General features: G+C 37.7%; 1 protein-coding gene across 2 annotated transcripts in view; it reads left to right on the top strand.

Annotated features, from left to right (window-relative positions):
• Positions 1-23,292, top strand: part of LOC149085435 (tyrosine-protein phosphatase 69D-like) — a 227,832-nt gene that overhangs the window by 143,566 nt on the left and 60,974 nt on the right. For both annotated transcript variants that reach the window (XM_089233438.1, XM_089233437.1), the window contains exons 18-19: positions 478-612; positions 11,658-11,786. In XM_089233438.1, coding sequence (XP_089089564.1) covers positions 478-612; positions 11,658-11,786 — 264 coding nt within the window. The remainder of the gene's footprint in view (positions 1-477; positions 613-11,657; positions 11,787-23,292) is intronic.

Here is a 23,292-nt window from a genome sequence, read left to right as displayed (position 1 = left end):
CTTTATTGACGGGGCTTTATGAAGCATTTGAAGTAGCATGGGCAATAGCCCAAGCTACTTCAAATGCTTCATCAGAACATGCCAGAATTTCCTCGTTAATGATGGAAGAAACACACCACCTATTTCGTCAGCTTGGACAGGCTTTATTGACCTCAGTCGTGACAAAACTTTCAACACTTTGCAACAGATGGCTCCCCAATTCGCATCCAAAGACCACTCGGACACAGCAAATACAAAGGCGAACTCTTCGGACGACCAGATGTAAACATCACCCCTCCACGACTGATTTGTGTGAATTCTGACCACGAGGTCCTGATGATGGCTCTCCATTGAAGAGCCGAAACGCGTCGACCATCCGACCAATTGAATTTATTTGTCTTACAAACGTGGCAATTTTTGTATAAAAATATGTTAAATACCAAAAAATTCATAAACTGATTGAATATTTTGTTATTAAATGTTTGTTAAATTTTTTAGGGATATAAAGGAAGGAAGATTTTCATTTGTGCTCAAGGACCTCTAGATCATACTGTGACTGACTTCTGGAGGATGTTATGGGAACATAGAGTTACAGTGCTAGTCATGTTGACAGGAATAGAAGAACATGGACAGGTGTTTTTCTTTCTTTTTTTTGTTTTTTGCTTTGATTCTCATCCATGTTTAAATTTCTAATTGATTTTTTTTACTGTGAACAATGCAGTAGAACCTCTCAATAACAGGCACCCATGGTCCCTGAAATTTTGCCTGCTAATGAGGAGTGTCCATTTTAATGGCAATTAATGTAATTTAATGTAAATTATATTGAGGCCTGTCAGCGTTATTCAGAAAAGTGTCTGTTAGCAGGAGCTGTCTGCTAACAGGGAGTGTCTGTTATGGAAAGTTCTACTGTATATTGTTTTCATTCAAAAAAAAATGACACAAAGTTTCAATCCAAAAAATATTTTATTTTTACTCATTCTTCTTGAAACCTGTTTTTAGAAATACAATATGTTGAACCAATAATTCATCCCATATCCACCCTCACCTGGCAGTCCAAGAGTTACCTGAACAAATTCGCAAATGAGAATATGGTTGCAACTGGGGTGGAGCAGGTGGGTCTAGAGTCCCAGACACCTAATGAAAGAAAGCACTGAGTTCACCCTTTAACCGCTCCTTCAACACCACATCAGAGTGCAACGTTTACCTTGCATTTCCTGGTTCTTTAACATTTTTTACCCCAGTAACCATTGAATGGATGGCAACAATAAAAGAAACAAGATTTTGATTAAACTATAAGCATTTATTCAATTGTATATTAACGATTAATATAACGCTTTATCAACGATTATCACAATTAAACCTTTCTCTCAATATTATAACAAAACAATAAAACTGAACAGTCTCACCGCCATGTCCAGGTTTTCACGTATTAGTTCGCATCGTCAGATAGACACTCCCAGGTGTCTACCTCACAGCAGAAGACTCCCAGACACCAGCTTCTGACGGGTTTGGTGTCTCCAAACACACGTTGAGATCACAGCTCAGCCACTGTGTAGAGAACTGGAGGCAAACGTCCACGGGTAGCCGGTCTGGCCACTAACCAATCCACAGGCGACGGGATCACGACGACGTTGGGTTTTCACATGAAGTCTGGCGATGAGACGGGTGAGGTGCCAAGGGCACACCTCTACAATTTCACCTCATTGTTTCAGAGAGACGATCTAGCTCACACCTCAACAGGGTATGACGCCTCAGTGATTAAGACGACGTTAGTCGGAAGTAGTAGAATTGGAGCGTAAGTCGTAGTGAAGCACATCTCTATCTGGTTTTTATATGGGAGCATTCCCATAATGCTTTACGATAGAACCAATCACAAGATCGAAGGTGCAGTATTGAGCTTGCATCTAATTTACATAATTTCATGAGAGAAAAGGATATATTGTAAAAATTATAATATTGAATTTGGCAACCAAACATAAGATGGGGTCCGATCGGCGGACATATGATCGATCCCGGAGACATAAAGGTAAAACAAACTAAAATCTATTAAAATGACTAGGATAAGGACGATTTCCACGGGGGCCTAATGGTAATGTTACAAGAGCATCAATACACTTATGCGTTGGCTGGCCAAGTCTATGAATGAGGATTATACATTATATGTACAAAAATTTTCAATTTAAGAGAGAGTTTTCTCTTCTGCTAGCTCCATACACAAAGTCATCATACTTTTGCAGCTACCTGCCTGCATTGAAAACCAACGTATCTACCTCGTAATTCCCTATGTTCCAACTGCAACATCCCAATACGTGTAACATGTCATGCTATACAACTATATTGGACGTAAAGTTTTGCTAAAAAAATTTTGAGATTGTGTGTGTGTGTGTGTGGTGGTGGGGAGGATACCACAATCTACAGAAATTGTAGTCCAAATATCTGTGGTTTTACCATCTAGCTGCAGTGCTGTCCTGTGGTTATCATCTATGGTTGCCGATCGTGGTGGTTTCACATTTGAAAAAATGGTTTTGGCGACTGTGTGGTGGTAGTTTCGCTGAATAGGACTATCTTCCATTTTCCAACGTCGAACAGCTATCCTTTTGAAGAAAGTGTTGCCACAGAGATTACTAGATTTTCAAGACAAACGGGCATATGCAGGATTGATCTTTGGAGGGGCACAAAAGGCTTGGGGGACTGCACAAAAGGCACAAAAATTTTATTCTAAGGAAATATTGAGTTATCACCCTTCAATAAGCATTTAAATTAACCAAAATTGGTTAATATATACAGTAGCATATAAAAGACATTTTCTTTTGATATTTCAATTTTTTTCATCAAAATATTAAATTTTTTTGTAATTTTTGGTAAGCTTGGGGGGGGGAAATATGCCCTCCCCCCTTGCGCATACCTCTGAACACAAAAACACACATTAATTTATTCAAAAACACCTGCACACATTCATGCACCGTGCACGCTATTCAGGTCTCACATTTCCCCTCCAGTGCTGCTATGAATAGTGCCACCTAGAGACATGCGATGATGTTTCCGGTCATGGGATCCTATTCAATTCACAATCCTTTCTATGTTCCCTACCTCCCCTTAAAGTTTATACCTCTATTTATGAGACACCCTGTGTATACACACCTGCACACATTCATGCACCGTGCACACTATTCAGGTGTGAAATATGTGGGATTAAATTGTCTTAATAGCAAAGATCAGATTTGTGGACAATCAGGGCCCTAGCTTGCATTATGCTGAGAGGTTCTTCTTGTGTGATTAAAGTTGAAATGTTTCCACTGGAAATAGAATGAATAAAAACACAATGCCTTTATGATAATCTCGCTCCTAGGATTTAAATCGGTGATTCCCAACGTGGGCGTTAACGCTCCCTTGGGGGTGATGGAATTTTCCAGGGGGCGGTAGAAGCTACAGGTATAACATAGGACCCTATGGTTAGATTGCAATGGGAGAAAAAATTTCTGAAGAAGGGGGCAATGGGACAAAAAAGGTTGGGAACTATGATTTTTTTAATGAATCGGAAGATAATCATCAGAATCATCTTTAAATGAATTAAGATATTATTAAAAGAGCAAAGGTTTTTAAAACAAAAAATTGATCAGGTGGAATCTATAGAGTAATTTATCAGTAAATGTATATTGTGTGCTCAAGTTAATTTCATTAGGGTCCAATTTATCTGAGTTAATGTAGACTAGACTTAGATTATGTGGACGATACAGAATTTTGAGATTAAATGTGTTAAACTGAAGTTATTTACAACGTAATAAAGAGGTCAAATGAAAATACAGTGAAACTTCTCTGAAACGGTCGATTGACATTCCATGAAAAAAATGGCTGCCTGCAGAGGTGACTGCTAAATAGAAGTTGTATGAGAGGAGAAAAGCATTTTAGGGGGCCATGTCAAAATAACGACTTTTGATGTCACAAAAAAATCTTGTGCGCAATTTATTTAAAATGCTAAAAAAAGATTCATATGTAGTGAAACCCCAGTACAACAATACTTGATATATTGATAAATCCCTTTATAATGATATTTTTTCAAATCTTGTTTGGAATTACCTAATTAATCTAATAATCTAATTAATCTAATCTTAAACGTCTCTCAATGTAACATTAACTTTCACTGCTATTAACTCCTCTATAATAATATTATTTTTGGAGATTTTTTGAAATGCTATGATATCCCTTTTTTTTACTTTGCTCAAAATATCCTTCAATATCTTTTTAAACTTGTCACATATTTTAGTTCTTCCTAGGATATCTCTAATAATATTGGTATTTGGCACCACTTCATCACCATAGTGTTCGCCATCACTATTTTTTGTGTGATACAGCAAAGTATATTGCAATAAACCTCTTTACAGAGGCAATAAACATCTAACTGAAATTTGTTTATCCACTAATCAAAAGTTTTTGTGGCAAATAAATACTTATATGTAATATATATATAAAAGCACATTTTTTTTGGTGGTACTAACAATACTAATTTAGAAAAGATGCCAACAGTAGCATAAATTTGATGGTGTGTGATACTGATGCCTCTTGATATAACGATAATCCCTCTCACTGTATTTTGTACAGAACTTGAAATACCAGATTATCTGATCAATTCCTTAATCTGTATTATCAGAGATCTGTTCTTTCCTTATAGCAAATTGTACGTGTTCCTCACATTTTTTTACTCCCTTGCTGTTGCTCTACTGAATCTCTGCCTGCTAAATAATGAAGAAAGTTTTTACCTAGCCAAAACTTCCAAATTCTTTACCTATTCGATTAAGATCGTAGGTTATTTGTCTCATTTACTCTGTCGCCCCTGGAGAAAATTTTTAAGCTTTCTTATTAACTAAGAGCAACCATATAGCATTAGCCTTTGTCATCCTATTCACAAATGTTTCCACCCTGATACTGTCACACATGAATAGAAAATCTGATTGATTTTAAAAGGTATTTATGATCTTTTATAAGCTTATACAAAAGCCTATACAAAGTGAACTATCAGTTCTTAATGCATTTGAGAAAACTTTTCTGTCAACTTTTATCTATAAGGAAGTGACCACAGACAGGTTGGCTACCAATTACATACGGAGGTGACTGTGGAATAGGGGTGGTTTCTGTATTATGTCTATGGAGCCTGTTATCCATTCTGGGAAAACCTGCCTGCGACGAAAAGTTGGCCACAGAATAGAGGTGGCCACCCATGGAATTTTCACTGTAGTATAAGTTTATATGAAGTACTGTGAGGTGTTTATAGTTTTGAAACATTTGGGAAATTAATTTTCTTATATAACTTTGAAATACAGTTTGTTTCAAAAAGAACCATCCGATTTAAAACAATCATAACTATTCAGCTTTTAATCCATTTTGATTGAATAATGTATAGGTAGAAAGAAGGAAATCTCAAGTTTCAGGCAGTTGCACCACTTCAGTATTTGTCAAGATTGGCTTTTCCCACTGTTAGAAACCGATTAGGATGACTTCATTTTCCAGCAGGATGGGGCACCACCAGACTGGAGCTTGGATGTTCGAGAATTTTTGAATGATTTCATTCCTAAATGATGGCTGCGAATCGTGGCGTGTTCGTGTAACCCAGTTACTTTGGGAGCCGGAGCTGGCGGATGGCTTGAGGTTGGAGTTTCTTAACCCAGTGGTCCTCTGTCGATCAGGCGTCCGTACTAAGCTCGATGTCGGTATGGCTGCAACGGGGGAGCCCGTTGCGACCAGGTCGAATATTATTTGCCTGTTGTGGCGTTGTATTTGTATATAGACATGAAAGACTGGAGGGGGGTGGGCATGACAATGAAAGCTGAAAGGGTGTGATGATGATGGCAATTCATATACATTAGATCAGTCGGCTCCATCATTGACGCTGGGGGGGCAAATTTTTAAGCCGCTGTGGTGGTCGAGTGGTTATAGTGCCGGACTCGTGATGCGAGGATCCGGGTTCGAACCCCACAGTGGTGGTCGGCTGAAGTTGGTTTTCTGTGGTTTCCAACTTCAAGGCGCAAATGCGAGCCGATCTCCCCATTAAAAAGTCTCGCCACAGAGAGCAACAGTCCTACAACGGTAAATCATTCAACCATAACACTTCACTCATAGTTAGTAAAACTGGGGGCAGATGACAGCACTACACATAACAAGCATTACATAGAAACAAAAAAAAAACTTCACGCCAGGTTTCACTACACGTACACGCATATTCCCGCATGTACCGATTCGTTGGGGGTTCCGCGTTCTTAAGTCAGCCACCTCGTTGGGCAATTTGCCTGTTGTGGCGTTGTATTTGTATTTGTATTGTATATAAATCTGCCATACAGGACCTGACGATTCAGTTAAGCATCACTGGCATCCTAGATCGCCGGACCTCACAGTGTGTGATTTCTTCTTGTGGGGATTTATAAGACTATGCTTATGTGGCTCCCCTTCTAGCTACATTAGCCAAACTGAAGATACGCATTACAGCAGCCACGGAAGCATTGGATGCAAACATACTCGCAAAATTAGAATTCAATTTCAAAGTTTTCGGGTTTTTTGCCGACGTGATGTATAGTTTTCTCTATGCGAACAATCACATTCCTATACGATGGATCGGCCGTACAGGATCTGACATTTCAGTTAAACATCACTTGTGTCCAAGATCGCCAGACCTCACAGTGTGCGATTTCTTCTTATGGGGGTTCAGACCTGCCAACTCTCCAGACTTAGGCGGGAGACTCCGGATTTTTCATCCTTTCCTTCCTCCTCCCCCCTCCCCGCTCTCTGGATTTGTTAAAATTTCTTCAAATTTTGGCAGAAAATTAGATTTTACGCCAGCTTTCACGTTGTCGTGACGTCAATGACTGCCGTCGTCATTAGGGAAAATACCCATAGAGGACAGCCATAGTCATTTCCATCGAGCAGCCGTAAAAAAAGTATTGGTGACCGCATTTAAGCAACTGGCAAAGATGGGACTTTGTTTACATAGCGTTTATCGGCAGGGTCGTCGGAAGTGTTTCGAACCCCTGGGTGCTCATCTTGAGCTTTATATTGGAAATTAGGATTTCTCAATCAATTCTGGGACCGCTCAGGCCTGTGCCACAAAACACCGTGGGTGCTCGAGCACCCACAGCACCCCCGGCTCCGACGTCACTGTTTATCGGCAATCATTTATCAGGGCCATGATCTTGGTTGCAGAAATTCCTGTATAATCATTATTGTATTCCATTAACAGTTGTGCGGTAAACACAAGTTTTCTTGTCAGCAGCTTTGCATTTTGAAGTTTTTAAATTGTTTCCTCCAATTAAATATGTCTTCAGAAAGAAAATATGAAACTTTAAGCTATATAAAACTAAATATAAAGCTTTTAAGAGTTCAATACCCAAGATTATCAATCACTGATAGCATTCATGAAAGGAAACACTTATGTTTTATGAACAGTATATGTAGATGTGATTTCCTTCTTTATTCTGCATGGAAAGACTGACATGGAATTATATTCTGTTCGGGGGCAATGCAGAACCTGCCTGTGGGGGAGAGGAATGGAACTTTTTATTAATCGATTTTAAAAAGGTTTTTTTTGTGAATTTTTTTTTGAACATGTGAATTTTTTCATGAACTTGAGGCATTTCCCAAAATGCTTCAAGTAGTACTGTGGTGCTCACAAGCAACACAAGTTACAGATATCGCTCTATTCCAGTGTTCCAAACGTAATTTTCTCAGGAAAAAAAAATCTTTTTCACTTGCCCATCCCCATACAAGCCAGCCTATAAGATCCCATGTTGCATCTGTGGCTTGTATAGTTACGCTCCCCAAAGCAGAATGTTTAGTACTGTTCTGCGACGAGCCCTCGGCTGACTGGAAATGTTCTGCGGTAAAAATCCCCATACATGTAATAGTGTTTTTTGCACTTTTTCTTAAAATTCTTCCAAATTGTTCTGCATTAGCGGTAATTATTCTGCGACGTACGTCGCAGATTTCAGCGCATTCTGCTTTAGGGGTTACGCTGATCTGTTTCCATTGCTCTCCCCTCAAAGGACTATATTACCTATTTTGGAAAACACTACCTAGTCTCTACAGGGTGTCTCATAAATAAAGGTACAAACTTTAAGGGAAGGTAGAGAACATCAAAAGGATTGGGAATTGCATAGGAACCCATGACCTGAAATATATTTTATGTCGCTAAGACAGTGCTTGAGGGGAAATATGTGATTTTTCCTCATTTTTTTTGCGAACTCCCTGTTTGTGTACTGTTGCATGCTTCTCCTACCGCAACTACTGGTCGAATGAGGAAAAATCTCACATTTCCCCTCCAGTGCTGCTATGAATAGTGCCATCTAGAGACATGCGATGATGTTTCCGGTCATGGGATCCTATTCAATTCACAATCCTTTCTATGTTCCCTACCTCCCCTTAAAGTTTATACCTCTATTTATGAAACACCCTGTATATACACATTGCAGCATTCTGTGAACAAGTTTTTTATGAAAGTCTTTTTATATATTAATTTTCTGCACCCCTTTTTTAAAATGAATTTATGAGAAGTTCCTGGGATAAAACAACTTGTGTGTGTGGATAATGGAGGCTTAAATAATTAGGGTCCTACTGTAAATTTGTTTTAGTTTTATAACATTGATGTGTTAATTTTTCAGTGGTAATAGATTTCTTTGCAACATTTCTTTGCTAGCAGATTATTTATCAATTATCAATAATAGATTTTAGTTTGAACATCGAACTCATTGCTCTTATTTTATTGACAACTAGCTGTTACCCGCAGCTTTGCTCATGTGGATTGAGTCAAGCGGATTCACCTGTGGAAGCAATGTTAATGACTTTGACACATTGTACCTTCAGCAGCATGTTTATCAGGTTTACTTTGAAGTCTGGTAGTCAGGATCACTCAGCCACAAATGACTAAATACGCACTTTCCACTCATATCCAAGGTTATAAAAGAAGAGCCTACATTTTTCGAAACGCTTCTGCTTTAGATGAGACAAAAAAAATGAAAGCTCAATGGAAACAACGTAACCATGAAAATAAAAGAGAAACAAAAGAAAAATGGCCCTAATAAGGAATTGAAAATCATCTATTAAATTCAGACAGCACGTATCGAAAAGAAAAAACTAGAATGGCCAGCCAACAAAGGAGTAAAGAAAGGAACAAATGTGAACAACATAGCATTGTCAACTATCGTGCAAGCGCAGTGTTTTACTGCCAGATTTTAGGCAACACTTTAAGGGAACATACGTCCTGCAACTCAACGCTGTTGCTTTGTTCATTTTTGTATTAGTAGAACATAGTTGAAGTGGATGGGGGAAAGACGAGAATTAAAAGAATCAATTACGCAAAAAAAAAATTTCAAGCACTTGGAAATAGTTTTATTTTTTTCAAGAACTGCACCGATTTTTCAAGTACTTCTAAAGACTTCAAAAATATATTTTTTTTCAAGGACTACGAACCCTGCACAAATATATTACTACACTATTCATTCATTCACACTGTTTATTCATTTCTAACATGGCAATGTCTCCGATACAAAGGCTGATAAAGCTTTTTCATAGTGATAGTTATGCTCATCGGGTCAAAACCATTTGGAATTGTGGATTTTCATGTCAGTCACACTTTTACTGTTGTCCACAGATACCACTTGTATAGCACTTTTCATATTTTACATGAAATAGCTAAAAAATGAGCCAATACAACATTTTGATATGCAACATTTATATATCTTGCATTTCCCTGTTCTTTATTAATTTAACCCCAGTGATCATTGAATGGATGACAATAATGAATGGAACAAGACTTTAGTTAAACTATAAACATTTATTTTATTAACTATTAATAATTAGTACAACATTTTTACAAGTTATCTTCTCAGTTAGCCTTTTCTCTCAAACATTACAATGAGACAATAAAATTGAACGCTCTCACCGCTATGTCCAGGTATTCATGTATTAGTTCACATTGTCCATAAGACACTCCAAGATGTCTCAGTCAGTCAATGGTCATCTATACACCACGGTAGAAGAAACCCTGATACCAGGTTTTGATGGGTTTGTGTCTTGAAATATCTGTTGAGACTATAGGTCAGCCATTGCATAGTAAACTGGAGGTGGACATCCAGGGATAGCCGATCTGGCCACTAATCAATCCGTAGGCGATGGGATCACAACTACATTTGATTATCACATGAGATCAAGCGATGAGACTGGTGAGGTGTCAAAGGCGCACCTTCCTAAATTTAACACATTGCTACAGCTGAGAGAGGATCTGGCTCACACCTCAACAGGGCACGACGCCTTAGTAATGAAGACAGGAAATTAGTCAGAAGAAGTAGTGGTCGTGCACATCTCTCTATCTGGTCTTTATACAGAAGCATTCCCACAATGATTCATGACAGAACCAATCACAAGATCAAAGGTGCGGTATTGAGCTTGCGTCTAATTTACATAACTTCATGAGAGTTAAAGGAAAGGGCGCGGTAGCCCGGTCGATAAGATGCTCGCCTGAAGTACCAAAGGATGTTTAGAGGTGTCGCGAGTTCGATACCCGGTTCGTCCTTGTCAGAAAACTTTCCTGACACGGGGGTACAACAAAAAACGGCAACTTGACCGCAGCAAAAAATTGCTACCGCAGTGAGTCCCCCCATCGAGGGGTTAGCACACCAACCTCTCGATGAGTATAAAAAACAAGCCTGCCTTTCGGAATCGGCAATAAATTGTAGGTCCCGGTCTAATTAGCCCTCGTGTGCAGAAAAATGATCGAATTGATCGTTAAAGGAAATATTGTAAAAATATAACACAGAATCTGGCAACTAAATATAACAAATTGGAGATCTGGCCAGGATCCACACCTTTTAGGCCTATTGCACATTGTATAAGCTCATGACATTAGAGACCGTGAGGTGGTCCTAGAACCCACCGATGGCGTGGAGGTAAAATTTATTGCATATTCATATAACACCTTGCAGAATATTTACATTAATTTATATTGTACTAATATATTGCACAATTAATTCTCTATTTGAGTTTGACAGCGACTCGACACGGTTCCCACCGACGAGCCACGGGAACCCCCCAGAGGGAAAGAGAAGGTAACTAGACGAGCTGTTGGGATTTCTCTGACATAGATGTAAACCGGAATTTATATGGGACGTCGACAGCCCGACCTCTGGCCCCGTTCTTGTCTGACAGCCAGGAGACCCCCCCCCCCGACCGTCAGACTAAGCAAATAACTGGCCCGAACTGGATCACCAGCGGTTGTCTCGGTCGATTTCCGGTAGCCAACGAACCCTGGGGCCTAAGCAAGATTAGATGAACATTGAGATTTTTGTAAGATATCCTAGGTCGTCATGTTCAGCAGATCAAAACCATTCGAAATTGTATATTTTCATGTTGGCGCGATTTCGTTATCCAGTGTAATTGGCCAGGTTTTAACTGATTACATTCAAAGATTTATACTTTTCTTTCACTTTTGTGTGAATTAGAAGAACTAAATTTTTAAAGCATGTATTTGTACAATTATAGTTTGTGTTCTGAACTGGATAAATTTATAATATGATATGCATCGTAAGTTGAAATTTTTTTCATATTGAACCTTTTTTCTGAAATATAAACTTAATTTCTTAATCTAGTTCATTAAAAATTCATTTAGCTGAATTATTTTCCTAACTTTTTCTATTACTCAGGTTAAATGTGCCCAATACTGGGATGATTCTGGTCCAAAGCCTATCAATAAAGTGTTCAATGTCTGTGTCATTAGTAAAATAAAATTTTCTGATTATGCAGTACGAAGACTTCATGTAGAGTGCGTAAAGGTGAGTAATTTTTGCGTGTCAATGATAATTTCATCAGGAATGTTACATTTTTTTTATTTCGGTCATTAGGACTAAAATAATTCACAGAAAACCCATGCATAATATCATGTGTATTGAATTGTGCAAATACAGTAAAATTTGGTTTTTGAAGTCCACTTAAGTTTTCTATCTAATTTAATGTTAAAATTTCTTGTTCAATTTGAACTTTTTTAGAATTTTTTGAGTAATTCGAAGTTGGAGGGAAAAAATGATTTTTGTATGAGCAAATTTAGTTTGGGAAAACTCTACAAGAAGCCAGACTTTTCTCGATCAAGTTGTTAAACAACAAATTTTTAAAGACTAATAAAAGTTTTAAAATTCTGTTTTTCTCTACTTTTTTCTTTTTGTTACAATTTATTGCCCATCTGGAATGCATTGAGACTGTGTGCAACTTAGTTTGATCATTCTTTTTTCAAACTATAGATCAAGCATAGGCAGAGATAGAATTGAATGGCTGAGGGGGGGACATGATGATGATGTCAATTCATATTTATATCTTCCCCCGTGAGATCAAGGTGTAACAACCAAATCTGAATCTTTTTGTCATCATTAAGAGTACAGAAAGAATCAGAAGTTCAGATTGCAATATGTAATGAAAGTATGTTTCTTTGATAGCATAAGAATGGTTAGCAAAATTTGGGCAGTTTCATTACGGATGATCATGAACTGTGTCCATAAATCAGGTTTTGAACATGGTTAAGGAATTCTAGTGACGCTGATTCCAGAACCAATAGTAATGTAGCAGTTGAGATCAATTATTGTAATTATAGTTGCTGCTCAATATAATAACCCCCTTCACCCTGTCAAAAACAAACGTTTTATTGCGAGGGTCATTGTATCGAAAGTGAAATATATATGATAGTCGTTCTGTGAAAACATTTGTGACTTACCATACTGGTCGTTGTAACGCAACAGTCGCTATAACAAAGGGTGGTTATAACAAGCGTCAACTGTTTAAATTATTAAAATTTGTGAAACAGTTTGTAACTTATGATAAAATTTAAATAATTGATAACTATCCATTGTGAATGCTGATTAGTACGTTGGAATTTGTCATTTTATGGACATAATATATATATTAATTGGATAATTCAAACTTTTTTCAGTCACTTCAGACTTAAAATTAACCAAATTCGACTGTATAATGTGTAAATTCATTTGTAACACATAATGCAAAATTCTGACATATCTTTAGTGAAGGAACATAAAATGTAAGGTAAGCTCAAACGATGATGAAGTATGTGCATATCTGTACAGATTTGCCAGCTGGCTACGGATTGTCCGTAGTTTCTACAGATGGTCACACTCAACTATAGAGCTATGGGAGATACTCTCAATACTTTAAAAATCATTTTTTCTTCAAACATAGTCTACATTCATTAGAACAACCTCCATCATTCCACAAAACATTATGTTGGTAGGTCATTGTACCAAAGGTTTGAAAAAAATATTTCTTAAGAGATTTCCACGTGTGGATAGAATAAAAAATTTTTATTCATTTTGTTATTAGATAAGCAGTTGTAATGAAATGTATCAGGTCAGGAAGTAATGGTAAAATTTTAATAATTTAATAAATGCAGTGCACATACATGCAATTCAAGGTTGTGGGTATCACTGTGTGCTCATTTCAGATAGTCATGTTGAATAAATTTAAACAAAGTGTTGCTTTGCTTATATTCTCCCCTTATTTAGAGTGATTCTTAAGAATGCCTGTTGGATGGAATGTCCTTATGTCGTGTGCAGAACCTCTCATATCATCAGCCATTTTCAGTCCACTGCTAGATGAAGGTCTCTAAATTTTTCCATTTAACTCTGTCGGATGCTTTACCCATCCAGTTGACTCCAGCTACTTTTCTGATTGTGATGATCCATCTTGCATGGGTACGTTCTCTCAGACACCTAGGGGCCGTTCAAGTATTACATAAGCAAATTTTTAGCCATTTTTGACCCCCCTTGTCAGCAAAATTTCATCATCAGCTCTGCCCCTCTGAATCCTAATGCATATTGGTGGGATCAGAGAGGTACACGGGAGCATAGGGGGGCTCGTGCCCTCCCCCACGATAAAAAATTTATTTTTTTATGCAAAAAAATATTTTTGTAATTTAAATTTCGGAAGAAAATTCCTTTATATGTTATTATAATCAGTTTCTGTTAATTTCAATGTTATTTGAAGGCTATGAACTCAAAATTTATCTTTAATAAATTCATTGCGACCCACCCTCTAAGCCATATAATGATAAATCGCATAGACCCATGGGCCAAATATGGCACTGGGGTTATCTGATGCGGCCTGCCCTCCTCAAACCTAATTTTGTAAAAATTGTACTAAGCGGCACATTTTCAGATCACTTTAGTGACCCGGGACGCAGTTCCAGAACACTTAAGCGATCCGTGACAAATTTAGAGATCCCTTGAGTGACATGTGATGTAGTTTTAGAGCACTTAAGTGGCCCCCAGTGCCATTCTACATCACTCAAGTTACCCGTGGCACATTCTTAGTTTATTTAAATGATCTGCAGCTCACAATTACAGATCACTTGAATGGTGCGTGGCACAGTTACAGAGCATTTAAGCGGCCAAGACACATTTCCAGATCACTTAGATCCACGAAACATTTAGAGATCACTAAAGTGGCTCTGTAACTTATCAATGGGGGGGGGGGGAATGTTACTTCAAGTGCCCAAAAACTATCGAAAGGTTTTTCCCATTTTTGACGCACCGAGTAAGATACCATTAGAAATATTTCATATTTTCATGAAGGGTGGTTGATGACGTAAACATTATCCAAACCCTCCCCACCGTCATCAAAAGTCAGGAAATTGGAAACCCCCATCGATGCTGATGTAATACCTAGTGCTGATGTAATACCTAATTCTTAGTGAATGGTCCCCTAACACAAGGGGGTATTAATGCAGAATACTCGTGGTCCATCTGTTTGTCCTGTCTTCTTGCAATATGTCCAGCCCAATTCCATATTTTAAGTGTTTAATTCTTTCCATGATATTTCATTTATTTATTCAATATTGTTTCGCCGAGGCCTATACAAGAGGATGCGGAAGTTATCTATGACGAAAATTACGATTGATATACGATTTGACTATATCATGTACCTTTGTGTGGCTTCTCATTCAAGTGATTTGTTTTCTGTTTCTCCTTGTGATGCCTAACATACATCTTTACATGCTCCTTTGGGTTTTCTGTAGCCGTTGTCTTGCTTACTTGCTAGTTAAACAATTTTCTTTTCAGGCATAATGGCATGTGGCTCTTCAGAATTATAGTTTTTGCCAAAAGTGCTCCATGTGATCCTGATTCTTCTGTTTATTTCATTGATGCTTCTGTTGTCCATGGTAATTTCTTGTCCCAGGTATACATAGCTTTCTACTTTTTCTACCTCTGTGTTGTTGAGCAAGGTCATCATCTTCAAAACAAAGGAGTTGAACATAACTTTAGTATTTTGCAGATTTATTTTCAAACCCACCTGAATACTTCCCTTCTTCAGATCTTGTATCATTTCTTCTAGTTTGTCTGGATTACTGCTGATAATAACAATGTCGTCTGCAAAACACAAATGGTTGAGAAATTCTCCATTTATTTTAATTCCTTTTACATCCCAATCCAGTTTTCTGAATACTTCTAAAACAGCGGTAAAGAGTTTTGGTGAGATAGTATCACCCTGTCTGACTCCTTTTCCAAGTTTAATCTTTGCTTTTCCTTTATCTAAATTAATAGTAGCAGTTGCTTTGTCATATATTTTCTTTCTGATATTGATGTATGTCTTCTCTACCCCAATTACATCTAGAGCTTTCAGAGCAGCAGATGTGAAGACTGAGTCAAACCCTTTCTCAAATTCAATGAAGGCCATACACAATGTGTAACTCATATTCCTTGTGTCTCGCTATGAGTTCCCTGATTGTTTGGATGTGATCGATTGTACCAATTCCACATCGAAAACCTGATTGTTCTTTTTGTTGGGCTTTGTTAAATGCGGATCCAAACTTATATGTGAGTACTTTGCTGAAGATTTAGTAAATTACTGATAAACTGATTGGTCGATAATTTTTAATTATCTCTTTTTCGCCCTTTTTGTAAAGAACGATCATTGCATTATTCCAATCTTCTAGCACATCCGATTTTGTGAGACAATTTACCAAAATAGCAGCTAGCATACTAGTACTTCACCAAACACCAACTCTGGCCATATCGCTATATTGCAATTTACTGCCATTAGTGAGATGGGTTTGGAAGTGAAGGCGCTGTCTATCGGTGGTCGCCTCAAGTTCGTTAGGGAAAATATCTTATCGATATCTTCCCTTGGGTTCGAACCCGGGAGCCTTACGACAACCTTCACGATGGTAGACGAGCATCTTACCACCATGCCACTCGGGCACCAGCTAGCATACTGGCAAATTCTTCTCCTGCTTCTTTAACAATGTCTATTGAAATCCCACCTACACCCGTGAATTTCCTTTTTTTTCATACATCTTATAGCCTTGTAGACTTTTTCTTTCAGCACAGGTGCTACTCGTAAAAATTCTGCTCCGTTCTCTTTTCTTCTTGCTCCCTTTCCTCTTTTCCAATCCCTTTCTTCATGTTTGTACAGAGTATTATAAAATTCGTCAACAATACTAATAATTTCATTTCCGTCTTCTGTAATGGTTCCCTCTTTTCTTTTTTTGGTGAAAAAATCTTTCCTCCAACACAGTTTTTGTTTTGCTCATTTTAAGCTCCTATTATCTTCCAGTGCTTTCTTTACAATATCGCAATTAAACTTCCTGACATCTTCTGTAATCTGCTTTCTTACCGTCTTACAAAGTTCTGCATATTCCACTTTTAATTTAAGATTACTAAAAAAAAGTAAATTTTTTAGTACTTTTTTTTTTTTTTTTATTGGGCTGGGCTATGATGATGTTGTTTGAAGGCTCTGGATGCCCACTCCATGGTGAAGTTCAACATTCATGACTGCTGAGATACTTCAAGCAAATGTTGGCATGTCTGTGTATATTAACCTATTTACATCACCGTTCTATGCTTCTCATTTAAAAGATCTGATGTACTTAATGCATAGTTGTCTGTATCCAGGGTATTTATTTTATTTATACAATATTGTTGGCAAGAGGATGCGATTGAAAATTACAAAGATATTGTTTGATAGTGGACAAAAGGCTAGTGATAGTGGGGGATTCGACAATAGAGCTTGGAAGTTTGTTCCATTCACCAATGGTATGAGGAAAGAAGCTATATTTAAAACAGTCAAAGTGGAAGCAAAAATAGGTTTTATTTTAAGGGAATGGTCGAGTCTTCTAGAGATGTAGGATGGTTTGGCTAAGATACCAGAAGTATCTATGTTTAATTGACCATGGAAGGAGGCATTAGATTTTATATAGCAGTGTTAATCGAGAGATAAGACGAAGAGTAGAGAGTGGGAGGAGATGAATTTCGTTTTTAAGTTTTGACACTGAAACGAAAGATGAAAGATGACCAGTAGTCGTGAGCAAATCGGGTGGATTTATTTCGGATTGATTTGAGTTTGCCTATATTGCTGGAGGTGTAGTGGTTTCAGATTTCAGCGGTGTAGGAAAAAACGAGAGAGATATAAGTTTGGTAACAGTAGTCTGATATCCCGAGTGGAGTGTTTAGGGTTGTGGTGGAGGAAGAAAAGTTTGTTAAGACACTTCTGGTAAACGTAGTCGGCATGTTTGTTCCCGTAGGTCGGCTGAGATTATGACACAGAGGTATTGGATTTGAGAAACTTGGGATAACATTAAATTATTGATGGAGTATGAGTATTCAAGAGGAAGTAATTTACGGGTAACTTTCATGTGAACCGTTTTTGAGATATTGATTGGCATTTGCCATAAAGAACACAAGTCTGTAGTGGAAGCCAGGTTACATTGGAGAAGTTCTTGGTCATATTCATGGTGACTGATATGGTAAATTACACAATCATCAGTAAATAATCTGGTGGTGCAGTTGAGGGATTCTGGAAGGCCATTAATTTAAATTAAGAAAAGTAACGTGAAGAGGACCAATCCTTGAGGGGTCCCAGACTTTATATGGGCAGATGAGGAGTTATGATCATTAAAATGGACAAACTGTTTGTTTACGATGTTTTCGGAAAGCCTCCACCCAATTAAGTAGTTGTATGTTGAGGCCAAGGCATAGGAGTTTAAGGAGAAGTTTATCATGGGGGAACTTTATCAAAGAGTTTAGAGAAATCTAGAAAGAATGATATCAGTTTGTAGGTTTTATCAATGGCTCCCAAGAGGTCGTGGATGAAGAGGGCCAATTGAGAGGTAGTAGAGAGAGATTGTCTAACGCCATGTTGTGTGTGTGTGTCTGTGGGTGGTGGTTGGGGGAAAAGTTCAAGGGGATACAGATTTCTTTTGCAACAATATGTTTGAAGGTTTTACAGTAGGAGGAGGTGATTGCTATTGGCCTAAAGTTAAGGGGATTGGAAAGTTGACCCGATTTGTGGATAGGAATAATTTTATTGATTTTCCAGTCGTTCGGGAGGATAACAGTATTTAGTGAAACATTGAACAGGATTAAAAGATAGTCGGAGACTTCATCAGCACAGAATTTAAGAATGGAATTTGGGATTTCATCTGCGCCAACAGAATAGGGTTTCAGTCATAAGTAGAGATAGACTTGGAAGTCTAGGGACACGGTCATTATCTCTGGGGGGCACAATGATGATGATGATGATGTCAATTCATATACACATTAGATCAGTCGACTCCACCTTTGACGTTAGGGGGGGCAATGCCCCCACGTCTTCCCCCCCCCCATATCTCTGCTCATGGTTTCAGTTTTTTCAATAATTTTAGGATATCCTGTTTGGAGAAAGATAGAAAGATATTGGGGGAGAGTTGTGGATAGAATCAAAAAAGAGTATTGGGGAGGGAAGGGGTCTATTCAGAAGACCGAGCAGAACGCTAAATTTTATTCGGCAGTCATCTCTGAAGGAGAAAATGTATGTTTATTGGAACTTCTGAGGGAAGTGGGACCAACAGATTTAGGTCTAAGGTAAACTCTAGAATTTTGTTGGATTAGTTTTTAAGAAATGGGGTAGAGAATGAGAGTGGTATTTGGTCTATTGGGCAGAAATAAGGTTTCTGAGGTCTCAGGTGAATGCTGAAATTACGGATTTGAGTGAATTGGATTTGTTGGTTTTATATTTGAAAGCGATACAACCAATTTTCCTCTTTCGGTGAATAATTTTTCTGGTGATTCACGGATGAAGAAAATGCTTAGAGGAAACTTCTTTAATTGGAACTGTAGCTAGGCATTTGTCTATAATACATTTAAAAGAGGTCCAAAGGGTGTGGATATTGTTAGAAGAGGATATGGATAGGAAATCATTGAAGTGAGAACGAAGAATATTTTGCATAAGTGGATAATTTTTGCCTTGTGGAAATTACGTTTAGAGGCGAGTTTGTAGGATGGAATAGAATGGAGGAGGGAAAAGTTAATGACTGGGATTTTATGGTCAGAGCAACCCTCAAAGATTGAAGTAGAAAGGATTGAAATTTGACTGGAGGTACCGATAAGGTCTAAAGTAGAGCTGGAGTAAAAGGTGGTTCTTATGAGTTCTAAGAGGGATTGGACCAAGTTAAATTTAAGAAAAATATCTAAACCTTTGTTATTAATTCTGTGATTGCCGGACAGGGATTCCATATTTTTCCGGTCAATACCAGGAAGATTCCGGTCTCTGGAGATGATAATAGAATGTGTATTGGAAAACTTTTCAAGAATAATTTCCAGTTGTTCAAAAAGGTGGAAGTCTGGAGAGGGAGGAAAATAGACAGAAAAGATGGAAAGTGGGGAACAGTTGGGTTTAAGCCATTCGGCTCCTACAATTTCAAGGTCGGAATCTAATAGAATTTCAGTTAAGGGTATAGAATTTTTGAAAATAAGTAAGACTCCGCTCTGTTCCCCCAAGAGTTTGTCTTTTCGAAAAGCATTGTATTCAGGTAGTAAAATTTCAGAATTAAAGATTGTATTATTTAGCCATGATTCTGTAACTCCTAGAAAATGGGGATTATGGATGAGTAGGAATGATTCAAGAAAATCTGTTTTATTTTTTAGGCTGCGAGTGTTAATAGTTCCCAATTGAAAGATATTATATTTTAATTTAGAGGTTGTGTGGATGGGGGAGTAGCCTAAAGGGGGCACAGAAGGGATATGGGAGGAGAGTGAGGGCAAGGAGGGGTTCGAAGAAGCGAGAGAGGGAAGATGGAGAGAATGTCATTGATATTGGGATCCCAGACATATTTAGTGTTATTGATGAATGCAGAATTGTGTGAATAAGTTTTACTTTAATGCCTTCGTCTCGGAATTTTTGACTGGCCCTCCAGATTTGACCACGAAGTTTGCGTGTATCAAAGGAGAAATCTTATGTTGCTGTTTTTGAGTTTGGAAGCATTTTTTTAGAATTTCGCTTTTGAGTTTAAATTTATTGAATTTTATTATGCAAAGTCTGCATCCGTGGGTTCTTTTGGGACCTATTCTGTGACATCGATCAATTTCGCTAGGAAAATATTTATGTCTAGGTGATCGGAACAGCATTGAATGATTTTGTATTCGAGGCTGGAGGGAGACTCAAAGTCAGATTCTTCAGGGATGTTTCGAAAAATCAAGTTGTCCCAGCTGGAATGGTCCTCTAAATCAATAACTTCATTGGAAAGGGGAGATTGGAGTTCAGAGAGATTTGAGGAGAGGTCATAGCCTTGGTTTTGAAGTTCCTCTATGGGAGAAAGTTGCTCCTCAACTGCACTGAGACGCTGGGATAGACCACTTAGCTGATAACTGAATGAGTCTTGTTTTTAGGTGAGGAGGGTAAATTTGTCAAGGGGTGTCTTGAATATTATGGAGAATGAATGAATTATCTGAAGGAGTGGGAGTTTCAGACGAAAGATTTTATCTATTTTGAGAGCGTGTTGGGGAGTGGTTGACTCTTTGACCAGGGTTGGATTCGATATCTCCCGCTAGTAATAGCAAACGAGCCAAGTGGGTAGAAAGGTCAGGAGGGTGAAAAGGAAGAGGTGCTGAATGAAACAAATTTGAATGGCGGTTACATGTATCGGAGCAAAAAGGGTTTTTCTTTGAAACATATATATATTGAGTAAGAGATTGATGGCGAACAAGAAATATAGTCAGCATCAATCTAGCCAGCATCGATCTAGCATCATGGAAAAGTCACAATGTCGGAGAAAAGTTAGGAAATGAGAAAAAGTCTCAGAAGGCCAGAAAAAGTCATGAAATAAGAGAGGTGTTTAGATTTCTTTTTGTGACTTAAGACTTTCAGCTTTCCTGCCAAATTTTCCAAGTTTATTCCTCAATCATATCCCTCCATCTTGTTACCTTCAGCTGTGGATCATACAATAGTTCTCTCCTGGTTGCTTTTTCTGAACTTTCTTGCTGACGGATGAATGACTAGCAATAAACACTGAGAAAAGCAAGCAATACTACTTCTTGGAGAGGCAAGAGCCAGAACAAGTACTGGAAATTGGAAATTGTACAATATAGGTTCCTTTTAAAGAGAGCATGAATTTTTAATTTTTTTCAGAGAAGGAAGATTTTTTTTTTCTTCAGTCAGAAAAGACCACTCTTTCTTTTCAGCAGAATTTTTGGAAACCAATGATGAACAGGGAATTTCATGTATTGGGGGAAGAGAGTAGCATCAGCTGTTTATGACGAACAATGTGCATCCGGTTTCCTTGAATTGATTTTTCATATCAAGAGAGTTCACCTTCCTTCTGTAGAACACCTGATCCTTTTTGTTTGGTTGCTCACTAAAAAATTTATGAATGTTTTGTCAACCGTGATGCACTGTCTATTCCTACAGTTTGATACTGATTTAGCAGCAAGTCTTTGCGAATTGCATGAAAATTGATTGGCAAAAGTACAAAAACTCAATGTGTGTTCAATCCATAAAAAATTATTTTGAGCCTCTTCATGGCAATGCAGAAGAGCCTCTTCTTTCTTGACATCTCAAGCTCATGGCTCCATATGTTTAGTTATGTATAAATAACAGTTTTGTTTTCATTTTGTAATTTTTTACAAATGCTTTATAAGTGTTCTTATAAGGAAAGTGTCCCACAGTGTCATCCTCAAATAATTGTGAGAAAATTTAAGTACATTCATCTCACCCAGAAACACATATAAACAGAAAAATTTGCAGTGGAATGTAATTATATATTAAAGTAAAAAAAATTTATTAAAAGTGACAACAGTTGGGGGGGGGGGCTATTCATAGCCTCTCATGCTTTTTAGCGAGATCCACAAAATTTTTTTGAAGATATCACTTTGGGACCCTTGTTAGCTGGGACTTGATGTTCTCTCAAAACTGTGTGAGGACTGCCACAAGGTTCATTTTATCACATGGTTGTACATCAGTGATAATGAGATATAGTTCTATAAACCTGTTGGCAAGGCAGGATAAAATTAGTTGATTTGGATACAAGCAGCATCACATTGTGTATCTCCTGAGTTCATTTCCACCACAATTCATTTCAGAGTAGCATCTGTGGATAACATGATGTTTATTCTTGGATAAAATGATGACAATCTACTGCACATCATACCTCTCCATTACACAATGAACTCTATTCACCTATATATCTACTATGAAATGACACCACTGCAAACGAAGTCTATGGTGTCGATCTGTCAATGGCATAAATTAAATGGACATCAGGAGAACAAACTCTCCTAACTGTCTGGAAATAGTCTGCTGTGAGACGAGCTTTCTTGACAAATATTGCATCTGTGATTGGAAGGTCAGTGCAGTCACTATTGGTGCTGAACAGTCTTTTGCCTACAAATGGAACAATTCTCTCTACTGTTGGGTAACCTAGGGTGCCCAGAGCTTGTTTAATGTGTGTGCTTGCCTTCACATATTCACTGCTCCTAACAGCTTGGTCAGAATGGTCCAGTTTGTGGGCAATATGCCGATATGTCCATCTTGCTTGTCTCAATCCAAAGATGTGATCTTGTATGACTAACAGACAAGCTCATTATGCTCTTTCCAAAATTTTCTGTAATTTTTGGGTTTAAATATCTCAGTGATTATTGCACTTAGAAACATGGATTTTTTTTGGCCTCAGGAGAGACGTGGCAACAATTTTCTAATTTGGTCTTTCAGGGTCCGTATAAAAAGTTAATTATTTTTATTTTTTAATAAATAGACAACCCCTTACAATATGAATGACGTATCTCAGGGCTATATGTTATTTGGATACTTTTTTAATTGGAGGAAAGCCTCTAGGATCAATTCACTGGTAATTTACGACAGGGAGATTTTCTTATAAGCACTATGTATACTCCCTATCAAAAAAACAATTTTAATGTCAACTTATTATAACGCCAACTATTGTTTGGATGTATACAAAATCAGTGTGCCATTTCCCAAGAATTTACACAACATTTCTTGTCCCATTGCTTTTTTTTTCAAAAAGATTTGAGA

Source organism: Pholcus phalangioides, unplaced genomic scaffold (assembly GCF_987345545.1).
Source record: "Pholcus phalangioides strain wild (caught in Gottingen) unplaced genomic scaffold, Ppha-v1.0 ptg000007l_1, whole genome shotgun sequence".
Classification (NCBI taxonomy): Eukaryota; Metazoa; Arthropoda; class Arachnida; order Araneae; family Pholcidae; genus Pholcus; species Pholcus phalangioides.
This window is presented reverse-complemented; position numbering and strand designations above follow the sequence as displayed.